This window comes from Tamandua tetradactyla, chromosome 25 (genome assembly GCF_023851605.1).
Source record: "Tamandua tetradactyla isolate mTamTet1 chromosome 25, mTamTet1.pri, whole genome shotgun sequence".
Lineage (NCBI taxonomy): Eukaryota > Metazoa > Chordata > Mammalia > Pilosa > Myrmecophagidae > Tamandua > Tamandua tetradactyla.
The window spans coordinates 45,544,290-45,560,774 of record NC_135351.1 but is presented as its reverse complement, the minus strand read 5'-3'; the positions used below and the strand labels follow the sequence as shown (position 1 = coordinate 45,560,774).

The window sequence follows — 16,485 nt, the reverse complement described above, 5'->3', positions numbered from 1 at the left end:
CTGAAAACCTATCAAAGTGAAAGCACTTTGGCCAGTTAAAAGAGCTGTGGGGGTTTTAGCTGGGAAAACCATGAACGCGGAGATGCTTTTGGGGCAGCCAATTTCCTGTTGCATGCCCGGTCAGCCTGGCCATTGCGTTTTTCTTAGACTAGTGGTCAATGGCGTGCTCTCTGCCTTACGCAGCTGTCAGCACGTGTGTGGAAACGGTGAGCCTGCCTCGCCCGCCCAGCGCAGCCCCTCAGGGAAGGAGTTCCACCCAAGTTCAGATTTTTACAAAAAGTACAATTTGGGAACACGTTCTTTAATATTTTAAAACCCTTAAAATGAAAGACACATTTTACTTTAAGAACAGTAGGTGTTTTTTTCATTCTTGTTGAATTTTTCACAGGCAATCCTGTTGGCTCATTTGTGATCTTCTTTCATTACTCATTAACCAGGTAGGCAATTCAGGCTGAGACATAAACCCCCAATGTGCGGAAGCAAGTTTGATTGAAATTAGAACACTTAAAGCTCTAAAGGCTTTGATTCTTGGCTTTCTGGGAAAAACTAACAAGCCTACACGACCAGAGGGACAGACTCCCTCAGTCGGGAAAACCGCGTCCCGGATGAGCCGAGGAGGAGCCGCCTCCGCGCGGCGCAGTCCCGGGCGACACCCGGAGCGCCGGCCCTGCCGTCACTTTCTCTTCCCTTTCCGCTTCTTCCGGGCGTCAGGAGCCGGGGCCCCCTTCTCGGGCTCGGCTCTCAGGGCGGCCTCCTGGGCGGCCAGTGCCTCCAGCCGCCGGCGCTCGGCGTCCAGCGCCCGGGCTCGGAGCTCCTCCCGCGCGCCCAGGACCTTCTGACGAGCTTCGTCCAGGGAGTCCTGCGCCCAAGAGAACGCCAGCCATGAGTGCCTGGAGCAGCCCTGGGCTCGGGGCTGCCCTGAGGCGGACGGCAGTCAGGCTATGGGCCCCGACTTCCATGAGACCGTGAGCCAGGACGCAGGGGTTTTGGCAAAGCACCCTTGGCCGTTAGTGAGTTCACCCGGAGCCTGCCCAAAGTGCCCAGCCCCCATCTCTTGCGGCTCCTCAAGCCAGTGGGTCCCCACAGGTATTTTAGGTCCCACAAACCGCCCCTGAGCCGGAATTGAAGGCTTCTAAGCACCACCACCTCCTCCCCTGGTTCCCTTTCTCATCTCCTGCTTGTCAAGAACCCCAGTGACCTCTGGGGAAACCCAGGTCAGGCCTTGGTCCCCTTCTCACTGGAGCTTCCTCCTCCTGGATCAGCTTTCTCCCCTTGGCCTCCTGGACACTAACACCTCTCGATTCTCCTCCTCCACCAGCTGCTCCTTTCCAGTCCCCTGTGCTATCCTCCTTTTCTCCTTCATGTCATGCGTGGGGAGGACCCAGGTCTCAGGTCTCAGCCTCTTTCCTCTCTGCACTTGCTGCCTCGGTGACAATCCAGTCCTGAGACCTTGAACTCCCTTTCCATGGCTGACGCGTCCCAGAGCATCCGTCTGCACTGCAGACCTCTCTGCCTAACATCTGTTCAACCTCCCTGCACGGCTGTCGATAGGTATATTAAAATAAAGAGGTCCAAAATGAAAACCCTTCCTCCAAAACCTGCCCCACAAGACCCTCTACCACCAAACTCAGTGACAGCTCAGTCGGGTCAGTCGGTTGGCAAAAATCTTAGGATCATTCTTGACTCCTCTCTTTCTCTTATAATGAACCAACAATCCATCAGGAAATCTGTCTGTCTGTACTTCAAAACATCCAGAGTCTGACAGCCCCTCCCCACCCCCACCCTGCCAGTCCTCCCCTGTCCCGCATCTCCAGACAGCGCTCTCTTCTCCTTGACTTGCCCCCTTCTGGACTTCATGCTTGTCCACACAGCGACAAGGGCAATCTTTTCTAAGCCTGGTCGGACCCTAGAACTCTACTCCTAGGCCCTTTAAAACCCTGGGACAGTTTCGGATTTCCCTGGGACTAGAAGCTAAGGGCCTCTTAGCCTCACCTCCCCTTCCTCTCTGACCCCGTCCCCTGCTGGTCTGCCCTCCCTCCTCCAGGACCCCACAGGGCCTTTGCTCCACCTTTCCTGCCCTGGGACATTGGGTTCTGATCCTGCTCAACTCCTGTTTTCCTTCAGCAGTGCCCCTTTCCACCACACCGCACAGAGTATTCAGTATTGATTTCCCCTTCCTAGAATGTAAGGCAGGATTTGTCTCTTTTGCTCAAGTGCTTAGGACAGCTCTGGCACGTATATGCTCAGAAATATTTGCTGAGTGAATAAAATGCAGAAATGGGGAATGTCAGAAGGTTAGAAACAGGAAACTAGAGTTTAGAATTTCAAGAAGAAGGCGGCTCAGTAAATCTGTAAACCTGTGGTTGCACCGCAGGTGTTCAGAGATAAGGAGCTGATTGACTTAGAAGAGGCCTTGGTTTCCTAATTTCATTTGCATTTCTGCCCAGTGAGCAGAGCTGTTCCCTTTGTTGGTTGTTTATTGTTTCACAGATTACATAATCAGAGGATGAGGGTTAACGAACTGATGCTAGCCTGAAGAGAAACTTCAGGTAGAAATACCTGCTTCGTCTCTATCCTGGATGGTCCAGGATGTGTGTCCACGTGTTTGCAAGTGGCATGACTGGTTGGGGAGGGAAAACAGGTGGATGTCAGAATCAAAATTCCCCCAAACAAATTGGGCTCAATAAGCCAACTGACCAAGTGCAAAGGAGAATAATAACAAGTTAACAAAAAAGGCATCTTACAGGTATAGTGTGGGAAATGTAAGTTTGCAGTCACTCAAGGGATGGGCATGCTTTCTCCTGTCTGATAAGAAATGTGTTTCTGATCATGTTTCTCTTAAAATGGCTTCAGTCAAAATGAGGGGGTTTATCTGGAGTTCACACAAATTAACAGGGACTGCATTCAAAGCTGTCCCAGTAAATATTCCTTCCCTATTTTCTCTGCATCCCTCACATTTCTATGACCAAGAAACATGACCAGCTACCCTGAACTCTCTTTAACTTCTAATATTTTAACTTACACTGTTTCCCAGCTAATAAGTGGAGTCCCTGTAATTTTAACATCCGCTCAGTGACTATTTCATTTCCTTCACACGCTTCATCAAGCAGACATCTTTCCAAGGCTCTGGGGGTGCAACGGTGAATCAAAGTGCCCTTCACATATAGTCGATATTCAAGTGCACACAGATTAAAAATAGGTGCATATATAAGAGATCATGTGCAGACATCTCCATGTTGAAGGAGAAGTAAACACACGACAGTGCTGTATAGAAGAATAGTGCAGGGCATGGGTCCGTGAATTTTGAAAGGCGCTAACTGTGAAAAGGAGACAACCCCTGCAGCGGGGCAGCACTTCCCCGGCTACCTGGAAGTGACGTTGGTGGAAAGGAGCAAAAGGGGGGGTCGTGGAGAGAAAGGCAGAGAGCAAAGTAGGCACGAGGTCATCTAGAGCTCAGGTCAAAGAAAGACTTCGGCTTTCTGTCTCGGTGAAATGGGAAGCCTCTGAGGATGGAGAAGCCAAAGCTCTTACTGTGCTTCTGCTTTTATCAACTAAAGAAAATCCTAGTCTCTGTGGGGTGGGGAGCGGCAGTGGCACCGCTACAAAGGGCTAAGAAAGCTTCTGGAATCCTTTCACACCCAACCTCACGGTCTTATCTCTGCCCCCCCACCCCGCCCCTGCCTTGCCTTCGCTCCTTGCCACACCTGGAGCCACGGGTGTCTGAGCCTTCAGTGGGTCCCGTGGGGATTCTATGGGGCAAACTGGGTTGACGCTTAGATGGTTTTCCACTGTCACTTTAAGCCTTGGCCTTCTCAAGTCTGTTGATGTCGTGTTCACCCTGCTCTGTCCAGCTTTGCGGATTTGGGTGTGATTTAAAGGTTTCCAGTACTGTCACTTGAGAGAGGTTTTAGGGAGCCAGTGACACCTTAGTTGTGTCTAATAAATTTACCCTCTTGACCCAGAGAACTGGAGAAATGAATGTCTTTGATTTCTTTCTACCCAAATCTTATATGATTCCCTGATTTCTTTTTACTATTACAAAATAACGTGGGCGCCATGATGCGCACATTGCGACTCCCCCGCCTGTCCCCGGACATCTCTGGGAGTCCCCCACATCTCCCTGGGCACCTCCAGGACTCCCCCGCATCTCCCCGGACCCCTCCGGGACGCACCCGCATCTCCGCGTACATCTCCAGGACCTCGTGCTCCAGCTGGCGCCGCTCCTCCTCGTCGATGTCGCGGACGCTGAGGACCCGGGCCCGATGCTGCCGGAACTGGTGAATCTCCTCCGACTTCTGCATGGCCTGCTGCTGACTGAGCTCCTCCGTCTGCAGCCGCGGCTCATCGCTCGTCCTCCTTGGTGGGAAACATCCGAGAGGCTCAGTCCCCAAGGAGCCCTGCAGGGCCTGGCCTCAGAGCGCACGCGGGGAAACCCTCTCCGCGGCACCGGGGTCTCCACCAAGCACCGAGGCAGAAAGGGTAAGCCGTCCTTTCGCAAGGGCCACGCTCCGTCTACGGAGCCGCTGATATTTCAGGAAAACATTTTAGGGAAACATCAGCAAATTCAGATGCCCCATTTGACGACTTGATGGTGGAATTCTTGGTAACTATGAGGAAATGGTGTAGGTTTTCCTTCTGATTTTATGCAGCTAAACAACTTTGATGTTTTCAGACTTATAAATATACACAACTCTCTCTTTATTAACCCTATTGCCTTGTCCTTAAGAAAACAATCTAATTAAACAATGGCAGCAGGTATGATAGGAATTTTATGTAGTTCAACTCGCATCTGTCAGGATACAACTTCCAGAAAACATTTAAGTACTTTCACAATTGATCCAATATAATATTTTAAAAATATTAGATGTAAATTCATATACTTCTAAAAATTCAGAAACATTGAGGATACATTAATTTAATTGATACAAATTAAATTTGTATTTAATTTCAAATTTTCAGTTTAGCAGCTGCCTATTAAGGCTGTATTCAAAATTCTCTGCACACAGATGTCTGAATTAATCATGTCTATTAAAACTTACCGTATATATTGATTTATGTTGAAACATTCTAGTTCTTTTTGAATAATTTGTGGAGACATTTCCAAAATTGTCGGGGATCGTGAAATAGGCCCTATTTTAAAAAAAAAGGAAAAAGTCCTAAGCTTTCAAAAAAATAATCAACACATGATTAACTGAATGACAATAACTCATTTTAATTAAAAACATAGTTTTATGTAAAAGCAATCATTATATTAAAATATAAATATACTTCATATTTACTCTCTATTTGGTGTTACTGTCCTTATGGTTAAATAAGGGAAATGACAAAATGAATATAGATAAACTGAATATACTCTGTAAGGAGAGAAACAAGATATTACTCTAATTAGAGTTAAACATAGTTATATGAAGGAGAAGTTTCAAAATTTACCTTCAGTTACAAAATTTCATTATAAACAAATTAAAATACCCAATATTTAAAAAGCTTGGATTATGTGCATAAAATATACTAAGCATTGCATGGGTAGGAATATAAAAATATTTCCTTCCTTTAAGAAAAGTTTAGTCCAATGGAGTAGCCAATACATAAAATCAAAGCAGCAATGGCTTTGCATGTTGTCAGCCATGATGAACCCACAGGCGCAGATTTAAGGAAGGCCTTGACGTCTAGGGTATTAATCTTTCAGTTTTCCACACCACTTAATCTTGTTTTAATATTGAAGCATGATTTACATGCCATAAATTCACCTGTTTTAACTGTACAATTCAATGCTTTTTAGCAAATTTCCCAAGTTGTGCAATCATCACCAAAATCCAGTTTTGAAAACTTTCCATCAACCCAGTACGATCTCAAGTCCTTTTACAGCCGCGCTCCGTTCCAACGAGCCCAGCCGGCTGGCCAGCCGTCTACTTGCCGGGCTCATATGGCTTCTTGTCTGTCTTCTCTCACTTAGCAGAATGGCTCTGAGGGTCACACATGGTGTCACCAGTGTTGGGATTTCCTGTCTTTTCATGCTGAATACTTTTTGTCTATCCATTGGTCAGTTGATGGACATTTGGGCTGTTTCCCCTTCTTGGCCATTGTGAATCATGCTGCTATGGACATTTACATGCACATCTTTGAGTGGACATATAATTTCATTTTCCTTGAAATAGACTGCTTGGCCATATGGTAAAATTATGGTCAACATTTTCTTAAGAAACTGAGTTTTCCGAAGTGACTGAGCCATTTTACTTTCCTACAAGCAGCCTAATGCAGGTCTCCATTTCTCCATATCTTTGCCAACATTTGTTACTGTCTGTCATTTTGATTGAAGCCAGTCTGGTAAAAATAAAATGGCATCTCTTTAGGGCTTCAATTTGTGTGGTTTACTCAATGATCTTTCCTTATTAGCCATCTGTGTGTCATCTTTGTGAAATATTTCCTCAAATCTTTTGCTCAGTTTGAATGGGGTTGCTTGTCTTCTTACCGAGTTGTAAGAGTTCCTTATATATTCTGGATACAACTTCTTTGTCAGATATAAGATTTGCAAACATTTTCTCAGTTTTTCATTTGTCTTTTTTTAACATTGTCTTTTGAAGCACAAAAGGGTTTAATGTTTAAGTTCAATTTTGATTTTCGGACCCTCCTTTTGGTGTTATATTAAGAAATATTTTCCTAACCCAAGGTCATGAATATTTTATCATACATTTTTCAGTAGTTTTATAGTTTTTCTCCTGCATTTAAGTTTATGACCCATTTTGAATTAATTTTTGTGTGCAGTGTGAGGTAGTGGATGAAATTCATCTTTTTGCGTATGGATATCCAGCAGTGTCAGCACCATCCAACCTGTTTGTGTCTGAGTCTAAAGTGAGCCTTTCACAGGTAGTATATCTTTGGATCCTGGAATACACATTTTCATTTAATGTCATTGATATCGTTGGTTCTATGTTGATATGGTTGCATTTATATACACCATCTTGCTATTTGTTTTCTGTTTGTCTCAGATCTTTTTTGTTCTTCTGTTTCTCTATAATGTCCTTTTTTGTGTTAGATATAGTCTAGGGTGCCATTTTAATTTCGTTTTTAGTTGTTTTACAATATTTTTGCAATATTTTCTTAATAGTTGCTTTAGGGTTACAATATACATATTAATTTACCACAGTCTGCACCAGGTTGGCACTAAATTAAGTGATCTATAGAAACTTTGTTCCAAATCAGCTCCTTTCCCTCTCCCATCCTTTGAGCTACTGCTGTCATCTGTCTTTATATGTATTATGCCAAAGTAGTTTAATAATCATTCTTTTTGAAAATAAGTTAAAAACATATTTATGCTGTCTTTTAATATTCACTTACATAATTACTTTTGCCTGTGCTATTTATTTCTACATGTGAATTTGGTTACTTTCTGTTGTTATTTCCTCTCTATATGAAGGAATGCCTTCAGGATTTCCTATAAGACAGGTCTGCTAGAAACAAATGGTTTAGTGTTTATCTGGGAATGACTTTAATTCGCCTTGATTTCTGAAGGATTCTGATGGATAGAGAATTCTCAGTTGACAGTATTTTTTATCTTTCAGAGCCTGAATGTCATCCTATTGCTGTCTGTTCTCCATGGTTTCTCATGACAAATCAGCTATTGGTGTTTTTTTTTTTTTTGATTCTCCAGTATTTAAGAAGTCACTTTTCTCTTGCTGCTTTGAAGATTTTATATGTGTATTCTCTTTCGATAGTTTCAGTATGATGTGTCCAAGAGGGTCTCTTTTAGTTTATCTTACAGTTCCTTGTTATGGATGTTCAGTTTAATTTCTACTTTTAATCAAAATTGTGCAGTCTTCAGTAGTATGTCTTCAGGTTTTTCCCTGCACTTTTTCCACCTCCTCTCCTTCTGTGATGCCCATTACAGACTGTCCCACAGACCTTTTGAGCTCTGGTCATTTCTATTCGTATTTTTGGTTTTTTTCTTCCTCAGACTGCATACTCTTTGTTTTAGAGTATTTATGGCTGTGGATTCCTTCTCCTGCCGCCTCAAGTCTGGTGTTGAGCCTGTCTAATCAATTATTCATTTCAGTTATTATATTTTCCAAGTCCAGAATTTCCATTTGTTCTTTGTTGTAAATTCTATCTCTGTATTGATTTTCTCTTTTCTGAGAGACATTGCCCTTTACCTTTCTTTACTTTTTCAGAGTGTGTTTCCTTCAGGTTGGGTGCCCTGAGGCAGCTGCTCGGACTCTCTGTGAGGCCCTCTGGGTCCCGCAGGGCGGGTCTCTGGACCGTTGCGCTCGCCCGTGTCTGGGCCGCGCTGGCCTGTTCCGTGGGGGGCCTGCAGGGGCTCTGCTGAGCCCACCGTGGACAAGGCCCTGCAGTAACTCTGGGCCCCTGGTCCCTCGCAGGACCCTGGGCTGCTTGTGGATGGCCTTTTTGGTGGAGCCCCCAAGGGGCCTGTCTCCCAACCTGTGCCCAGGGGCTTCTGCTGTCCTGGCCAGCCCAGCTCTCTAGGCGCTGCCCCTGGGTCAGCTGCCCCTCGGTCACTGCAGCTGGGTGGCCAGCCAGCGTCACCCAGCAGCCAGCGGGGTCGCGTGTGCCCAGGCCTGTGCGTGGCAGGGAGCTCTGCCAGCTGATGGGGCTGCCCTTGCTCTCCACTGCCGGGGCCTGGCCATCAGCCAGTGACCAATCAGTAGCCAGGGCCTGCCTGGTCTCTCCTGAGGTCCATGCAACCTTCCATGGCGTGTAGGCTCTCAGACACCCAGAAACATGTAGGCTTGTCAACCCTACGTGAGCTGATCCTCTGCCAGAGGTCCCTGTAAATTTTGGGCCGATCTGCTGCGTGCCCCGACCAGCCCTGGGCAGCATGAGGGCAGCTGCTCCTGCTCACCGCCCAGTTCCCTGCTGCTTCATCAGCACCTGTGGACGCGCAGCTTCTCCGTGGCAGGTCGGCCGGGTCGCCCTGTCCCGCGGTGGCAGCTGCTGCACTCAGCAGGGCGCCAGGCTGCAGGCGGGGCTGGTGGCAAGGCTGGGCTAAACTGCACAGACCCCCACTGATTCTGCCCAGTGGAAACAGAAAATGCCCCCTCAACCCAGTGTCTCTGCCTCATCTTCCAACCTGCGGCTACGTGCAGGGGTGATTAAGGTGGTCTGCCTGAGACTGGGGGAGGAGCGGGGCAGTGAGAAGATGGCGATGGGCACACGGGGCCGGGGGTGGGGGGTCCTAGACGGGCGGCCTCGAGGTGGAGGAAGGGGGCAGGTGACCCTGGAAGGCAAAGGGAAGAGCCTCACCCAGAGGCCTGAGGAAGGCCGCGCGGGCAGCGACCCAGTGGGAGAAATCTGACCTGCAGAGCAGGAAGGGCTGCACAGGTGCTGCTGAAGGCACAGGGTTTGTGCTGATTCGTCACAGCAGGTGCAGGAAACCTGAAGGAGGTGCAGTTGTCACTGTCGTTGTTGTAAAACACTTTCGTTTTGTTGCATGCCTCGGGTTCATCCCGGAGTTTTTCGTTCGGTTAAGCATTTCCCCGGCCAAGTCCTCGCAACCCCCCACAGGGGCTCCCCTCCTGCTCCATCTTATTCCAGCAACAGCAGTACCGTCAAGTCTGAATGCTTGACAGCCTGTAAACGATGAGAGGCCATTCAGAAACACGGTCTACGTAACCTCTGGAAAACAAAGAAGCAATGTCCAAGAAACTTCAAGTTTTCAAAAGTATTGGAAGAGGAGGCCTGTGTGAGAGGACCTGGAAGAGGGCGACCAACCCCGGCTCTGCCCCACTAATGAGCAGATTCGACCAGGCACCTCCTTTGCGACGTGAAATGAAGCTTCCGCGAACACTGACACTTTGACCTCAGGACTCTCCGGACACCAGGGCCCTGTGGCCCCCGTGGGCCTGGCATTTCCGAAGCCCCTGTGTGCTCCTGTGAACACAGCTCCTGGGGCAGTTTTTTGGCACTTCAAATTCGTACTATTTCTAAAAACCACCAACTCCGCTGACTCTGGAGAGAAAGTGTTTTCTGGCCTGTTAGATGTCCCATTTTTCTTGCATCTCACTGAATATTACGTATTTCCACGAGAGGGTCTGATTCCAGGAGGCCCCGACCCCAGGGTCCTGCTCAGTGTGTGTGTGTGCCAGCCACAGCTCACCCTCTGCCAGCGCAGCGCTGCCCCGAGGGCACACGCCCACGTGAGGGACGCGGCACCATTCTTTACAGGCACCGGCCGTGCTGGGCCTTCCTATCACACGTTACAAAGCTTCAGATCGCAGCCGGCGTGGGGTGGGGCCTCCTTCGCCACAGCCTGCAAAGTGCAGTGCAGCTGCCACTGTGGTCCCAGGGCCCCAGCAAAGGGCTCAGAACAAGGCATCTCCGGCTCCTGCCGCCAGGTCTGGGGCTGCCCAGGGGCGCCGGCAGGAAAGGGTTGCTGACGGCCACTGGACCTTCACCTAATGACAGCGGGGCCTGCTCGGGCGTGGGGTCCACGCTGGGGTCCTGCCGAGTCCTTCTAAGTTTCTTAACAGGCATAAATAGCGAGCTGCATGAGCCAGGGACCGTTTGGGGGCTGCACAGGTCTGCGGGAGGGTGAAGCCGGTCACAGCAGCCCTGGGTGGCTCTGCATCTCCGACTGCTCTCCAGGGGGACCCCTAGGAGTCTGAGGGCAGCTGGCCAGGCAGCCGCCTGGTCCCCAAGCAGGGGTCCTTTCCTGGCCACAGGGCGTGGGGTGCCGGGCAGCCTCTTGGTGCTCAGGGACACTGGATGGGCCACCTCCCCTTGATGGTGTGCGAGTGCATTTATCATTTTTTATTAAACCGAAATGAGAACACATGGTTAAAATGTTTTAGCAACGCTTTACAGAAAGTTTCTGCAGCGCGGCAAGTCTTGCGTCCTGCCCGTGCTCCCGTTTCCTGTCCCCGCCTTATCATCTAGAGTGTGCCGCTTTCCAGTTCCGGAAATTGAGCGAAAGAGTCCGAAGACTTGTGGCCCGAGGAGCAGGCAAGCCGAGGCGGGCACACCAGCGGCTCTGGGCCCTTAGAATGGGCGGGCGGCGACTCCCAGCCACTCGCCAGCAGCGCTGGTCCCCACCCGGACCACCCGGGGCTGGTGTGACCGTCGCAGGTCACCACGTCCGAGTCGGAAGAATGAGGGTTCCGTCCCAGGTCCTCGGCCTGCCCCGCAGCCCCCCACTTCAGCGGGGCGAGCAGGCTGTGCTATTGAGTTCACGGAGTCCAGCTGAGGTGGAGTGTGCAAACACGCCACAGTTACGTGCCAGCGCCCACGGAAGGCGCTCTCCTAGGGGGACGCCGAGCTACTCTCAAGTGCACTATTGTCTCCTGCATGGATGCTTACCTCCAAAATAGCAACTCAAAACTATCAGCATCTCCTGTCAGTATAAAGAAAGAGCCCGTTTCACTGTGAAATCATTTAAGGACATGCTTTAACCTTAAGCACTTCGTAATTTCAAGATACTCAGAATTTTTAGAAGAGAGCTGTTGCTGACATTTCTGAAGACGCTTCCTTCCCAAACGCCCTTCTAGCCTGGGCTTTGAGCCAGCGGAGCAACACAGAGAGGGACGGCCGGTGACCCAGGGTTAGTGGAGAGTGCGGCTTCTCACAGAGAGCCCGGTAGCCTGATGGGGAACCAGGGGGTGGACGGCCTCCAGCCCTGAGCCACAGGCAGGGCCCCCGATTCGGTCTTTGCAGATGCACCGGTCAGAGAAGACCTTTGCCCTGTGAGGGACAGAGTTGCCCCAAGCGGGCAGAGCTGCTGGAGGAGGCCCTTCCTCTGGAAACCAGGATGGGCAGGCTTCTCCCTCTGTCGCCTTCCCGGGGTGGGGTGGGGGGGGCTTAGGTTATTTTAGCAGCAGACATGGATCTGTATTATTCAGAAAAGAATCAAGTCCGGTGACTTGTGTTCCACTGAACACTTTAAAAACAAGCATTTCACATTTGTTATAAAAGGTAAAAGCAAATGTGTCAAGGAGCCTGCTAGAGGCAGGTGGAACACAAAGGATCGACCCCTAACGACAATCATGTGTGACCACCGCCATTTTATCTTCCACATCTGTTGGTACGTAAAGCTGTACAAAGTGCCCATGCTAAAGCTTTAGAGGCCAGGTCCTTGGACAGATGACCAACACTGAAGCGTGAAATCAAGACCCTGAATCCGCACGGGCACACCCCGGGCACGCCCAGGACTCAGGCCCTGCTCCCAGGATTTCCCTTAAATACGCAGAAGAGCAGCCTCTCCGGGCCGTGCACTTACTGGGGTCTCTGCGTGCGCCGGGCTCGGGCTCCGCCCAGGTGGCCTCCGTGGTGGACTTGGCCAGGTCCATCAGGCCCTTGCCCAGCTGCCACCTCTTCCACAGCACGCTGCCCCCTGTGGCTGGCTCCCTGCCCTCGGGACTGCCTGCGCCCTTGGGCTCTGGCTCTTTCCCAGCAGGTGCAGGTGCTTCCCCTGCAACGGGACAAGCGTGTCACTGAGAGCCGGGCTCTGGGCACTGCACCGTGCTCTGCTCCCCCCACGTTGTGCGACACAGTGCGGGCAGTGGGCGCCGGGCTCTGGAGCTGAGGGCCTGAGCCGGGCACTGGCCAACCCCACAGGCCCACGGGGAGCAGGAAGCTGCCGCAGGATGCAAACATTCACAGAGACTGAGGGGCTGGCTCTCCAGGGGTGAACCTGGGGCCGGGCAGCCTGCGCCAGCGGAGGGCTGCACCAAGCAGGGCATCCCCTTCAGAAAGGGGGCCCTGTGCAAGGCCCTAGGGGTCAATCTCTTAAAATAGAGCTGAAAAGGCTCTTGCTCGCCAAGTCAGAAAGCTCAGAGGTCTTTTCCTAGCACTACGACTCTGCTCCCAGTCCCCCTGTGCCTGGGGAAGCACCGCGAGGATGCACGCTCTGGCCTCCTCTGCCCGCTGCACTGAGCCTGGCCCTGGGGGCGACTCGGATGGGGTTGTCCCAGCCGGAGCCGGACCAGCGCCAGCCAGAGCAGTGCTGCCTCCAAGCAGCCTGACTCCACCTCTCCGCCCCTGTTGTCTGCAGTGTAAAATGAGGATAATAACAGCCTCTGCCTCATTGGATGGTTATGTGTATTTAAAAAGATACATGCAAATTTCCTAAGAGTAAGCAATAACGGCTATTATTGTTGGAGACGACAAGCCCATGGGGTGCAGAGGCTCAGCTGTATTTCTCCCTGTTTCCAAATGTGGCACAGTGACTTGCCCTTAGTAGGCTTTTAAAAGTTACCTTTAAAAAGGACTCTGTTCTGGAGTTGGCATGTGCTGTGGATCTCAGACCCACTGCTTCCTTATAAAAGCCTAGCTCCATTAACATAATGTATTAGTAAAAGGAACAACTCAACAAGAAGACACAGCAATCATAAATATCTATACACAGAGCTAGAATGCTCAAAAATACACAACAACAGTGAAGGGAGATGTAGACACCTCTCCCATAATAGTTGGAGACATCAGTTCCCTGCTCTCATCAATAGACAGAACATCTAGACAGGATCAATAAGGAAACAATTTTGAACAATACGGTAAAAGAACTAGACCTAACAGACATTCACAGGATATCATACACCACAACAGTAGGATACACGTTTCTCAAGTGCTCATGGATCATTCTCAAGGACAGACCATATGCTGGATCACAAAGCAGGTCTCAATAAATTTAATAAGATTGACGTTATACAAAACACTTTCTCAGATCATAATGGAATGAAATTGGAAACACGCAGAGGGCCAGAAAATTCACAAATATATAGAGGCTAAACAATATACTCTTAAACAGCCAGTGGGTCAAGGAAGAAATTACAAGAGAAATCAGTAAATATATTGAGGTAAATGAAAATGAAAACACAACATATCAAAATTTATGGGATGCAGTAAAAGCAGTGCTGAGAGGGAAATCTATTGCCTTAAATTCCGATATTAAAATGAAGAAAGAACAAAAGTTGAGAAATTAGGTGTTCACTTGAAGACTAGAGAAAGAACAGCAGAAGCCCCAAAGCAAACAAAAGGAAAGAAATAATGAAGATTAGAGCAGAAATAAATGAAATTGCGAATGTGAAAACAGTCAAGAAAATCAACAAAACCAGGTGTTGGTTCTTTGAGAAAATCAATAAAACTGATGGACCCTTAGCTATGCTAACAGAAAAAAACAGGGTGCAAATAAATAAAATCAGAAATGGAAAAGAAGACATAACCACCAACCCTGCAGAAATAAAGGAGATAATGAGAGGATACTATGAGCAACTTTATGCCAATAAACAAGGAAACGTAGATGAAATGGACAACTTTCTAGAAAGGCATGAACAACCAACAATGACTCAAGAAAAAACAGACGACCTCAACAAACCAATCATAAGTAAAGAGATTGAACCAGTCAAGAAGCTCCCAAAAAAGAAAAGTCCAGGACCAGATGGCATCACATGTGAATTCCACCAAGCACTCAAGAAAGAAATTGTACCAATCCTACTCAAACTCTTCAAAAATTGAAGAGAAGGGAAGGCTACCTAACTCATTCTTTGAAACCAATATCATCCTCATACCAAAGCCAGACAAAGATACTACAAGAAAAAAGATTACAGACCAATCTATTTAATGAATATAGATGCAAAAGTCCTCAACAAAATTCTTGCAAATTGAATCCAGCAGCACATTAAAAGAATTATACACCATGACAAAGTGGGATTTATTCTAGCTATGCAAGGCTGGTTCAACACAAGAAAATCAATTAATGTAATACACCACATTAATAAATCAAAGCAGAAAAACCACATAATCATCTCGATTGATGCAGAAAAAGCATTTGACAAAATTCAACATCCTTTCTTGATAAAAACACTCCAAAGGATGGGACTAGAAGGGAATTTCTTCAACATGATAAAGGGAATATATGAAAAACCCACAGGTAACATCATCCTCAATGGGGAAAGACTGAAAACTTTCCCCCTAAGATCAGGAACAAGGCAAGGATGCCCACTGTCACCACTACCATTCAATATTGTGCTGGAAGTTCTAGCCAGAGCAATTAGACAAGAAAAAGAAATAAAAGACATCCAAATTGGAAAGGAAGAAGTAAAATTCTCACTGTTTACAGATGACGTGATACTATATGTAGAAAATCCAAAAAATTTACAGTGAAGCTACTAGAACTAATAAGTGAGTACAGAAAAGTGGCAGAGCACAAGATTAACACCCCCAAATCAGTAATGATTTTTTACACTAGTGATGAGTAATCTGAGGAGGAAATCAAGGAAAAAATTCCATTTGTAATAGCAACTTAAAGCATCAAATATTTAGGAATTAATTTAACTAAGTATACAAAAGACTTATCCACAGAAAACTATAAGAAATTGCTAAAAGAAATCATGGAAGACTTAAGTAAATGGAAGGGTGTACTCTATTCATGATATGATTGGAAGTCTAAACATAGTTAAGATGTCAGTTTTACCCAAATCGACTTATAGATTCAATACAATACCAATTAAAATCCCAACAGCTTGCTTTGCAGAGATGGAAAAACCAGTAACAAAATTTATTTGGAAGGGCAGGGAGCCCTGAATAGCTAAAAATATCTTGAGAAAGAAAAATTATGTGGGAGGTCTCACGCTACCTGACTTTAAAGCATATTACGAAGCTACGTGGTCAAAACAGGATGGTATTGGCATAAAGATAGATATACTGACCAATGGGATTGAACTGAGTGTTCAGAAATAGACCCTCTCATCTATGGAAATGTGGAGAAAGACAGCCCGGTCTGGGCGGGCCTGGCGTGGGGACCCTCGGGGCCAGGGCGCCGGACCGAGGCGGCTGAGCCTCTGTGTCTCGGGCGCTCTTGGCAAATTGCAACTCTGATGTTGCATCTCAGCGGGTGGGTGTGAGCTCTGAACGGGGCATTTAATGCAGGGCCCTGGCCGGCCCGGGGACACTGGGGCCCTCACTAACTGGCTGCAGGGCCTGTACCCAGCTCTCACCCACGGAGCCCCATCATGGGCCTCTTCTCTTCCCAAACGGGAGGGCGGGGCTGCAGAAGGCTTTGACAACCCAGGGCTGTCGTGGCGCCGTGGGGTCCCGCTCACGCCCGCAAGGCCCTTCATTCCCCACGCGGGACGCTTTGCACCACAGCCCACTGACCTTCCTCCGGCGTGGGCAGGGCCTCGATTTCAGGTGATTTCTTGATGAACTGGGCCAGGTAATGCAAACGGGCCTGGGAAGCCTGAGGAGCAAACACTGTCAGCTTTCCGAGTTGTTCGAAAAAAATAAACTGTACAGGTTAAAAGTACTCAAAAGAAACAGAAAAAGTGAATAGGGCAGTTTTAGCCAGGCCAGCCCCTGTTAATGATCAAATAAACACAAGTTATGAACCATCCGTGATTTCGACTGAGTAATTTTTGAGAACTCAGGAGGAAGCTCTCCTAAAGCAAACACACTGGGCAGACTGCTTCAGGCCCGGCCGCTCCTGAACCTTTTCTGTCTTCCCCACATCCTGTGCTGGGACATGGAGCCCTTAGATGAGCAGGA

At 48.2% G+C, this 16,485-nt stretch overlaps 1 protein-coding gene across 6 annotated transcripts in view; it reads right to left on the bottom strand.

Annotated features, from left to right (window-relative positions):
* Positions 1–291: 291 nt before the first annotated feature.
* ADGB (androglobin) overlaps positions 292–16,485 on the bottom strand; it is a 139,038-nt gene continuing 122,844 nt past the window's right edge. For 5 of the 6 annotated variants that reach the window (XM_077143405.1, XM_077143406.1, XM_077143407.1 and 2 more), the window contains 5 exons: positions 16,099–16,180; positions 12,224–12,415; positions 5,040–5,130; positions 4,173–4,356; positions 292–859 (listed from right to left, as the gene is read on the bottom strand). In XM_077143405.1, the coding sequence (XP_076999520.1) occupies positions 674–859; positions 4,173–4,356; positions 5,040–5,130; positions 12,224–12,415; positions 16,099–16,180 (735 nt within the window). In that variant the 3' untranslated portion in view covers positions 292–673. The remainder of the gene's footprint in view (positions 860–4,172; positions 4,357–5,039; positions 5,131–12,223; positions 12,416–16,098; positions 16,181–16,485) is intronic. The other variant, XM_077143410.1, reaches the window with a different exon arrangement.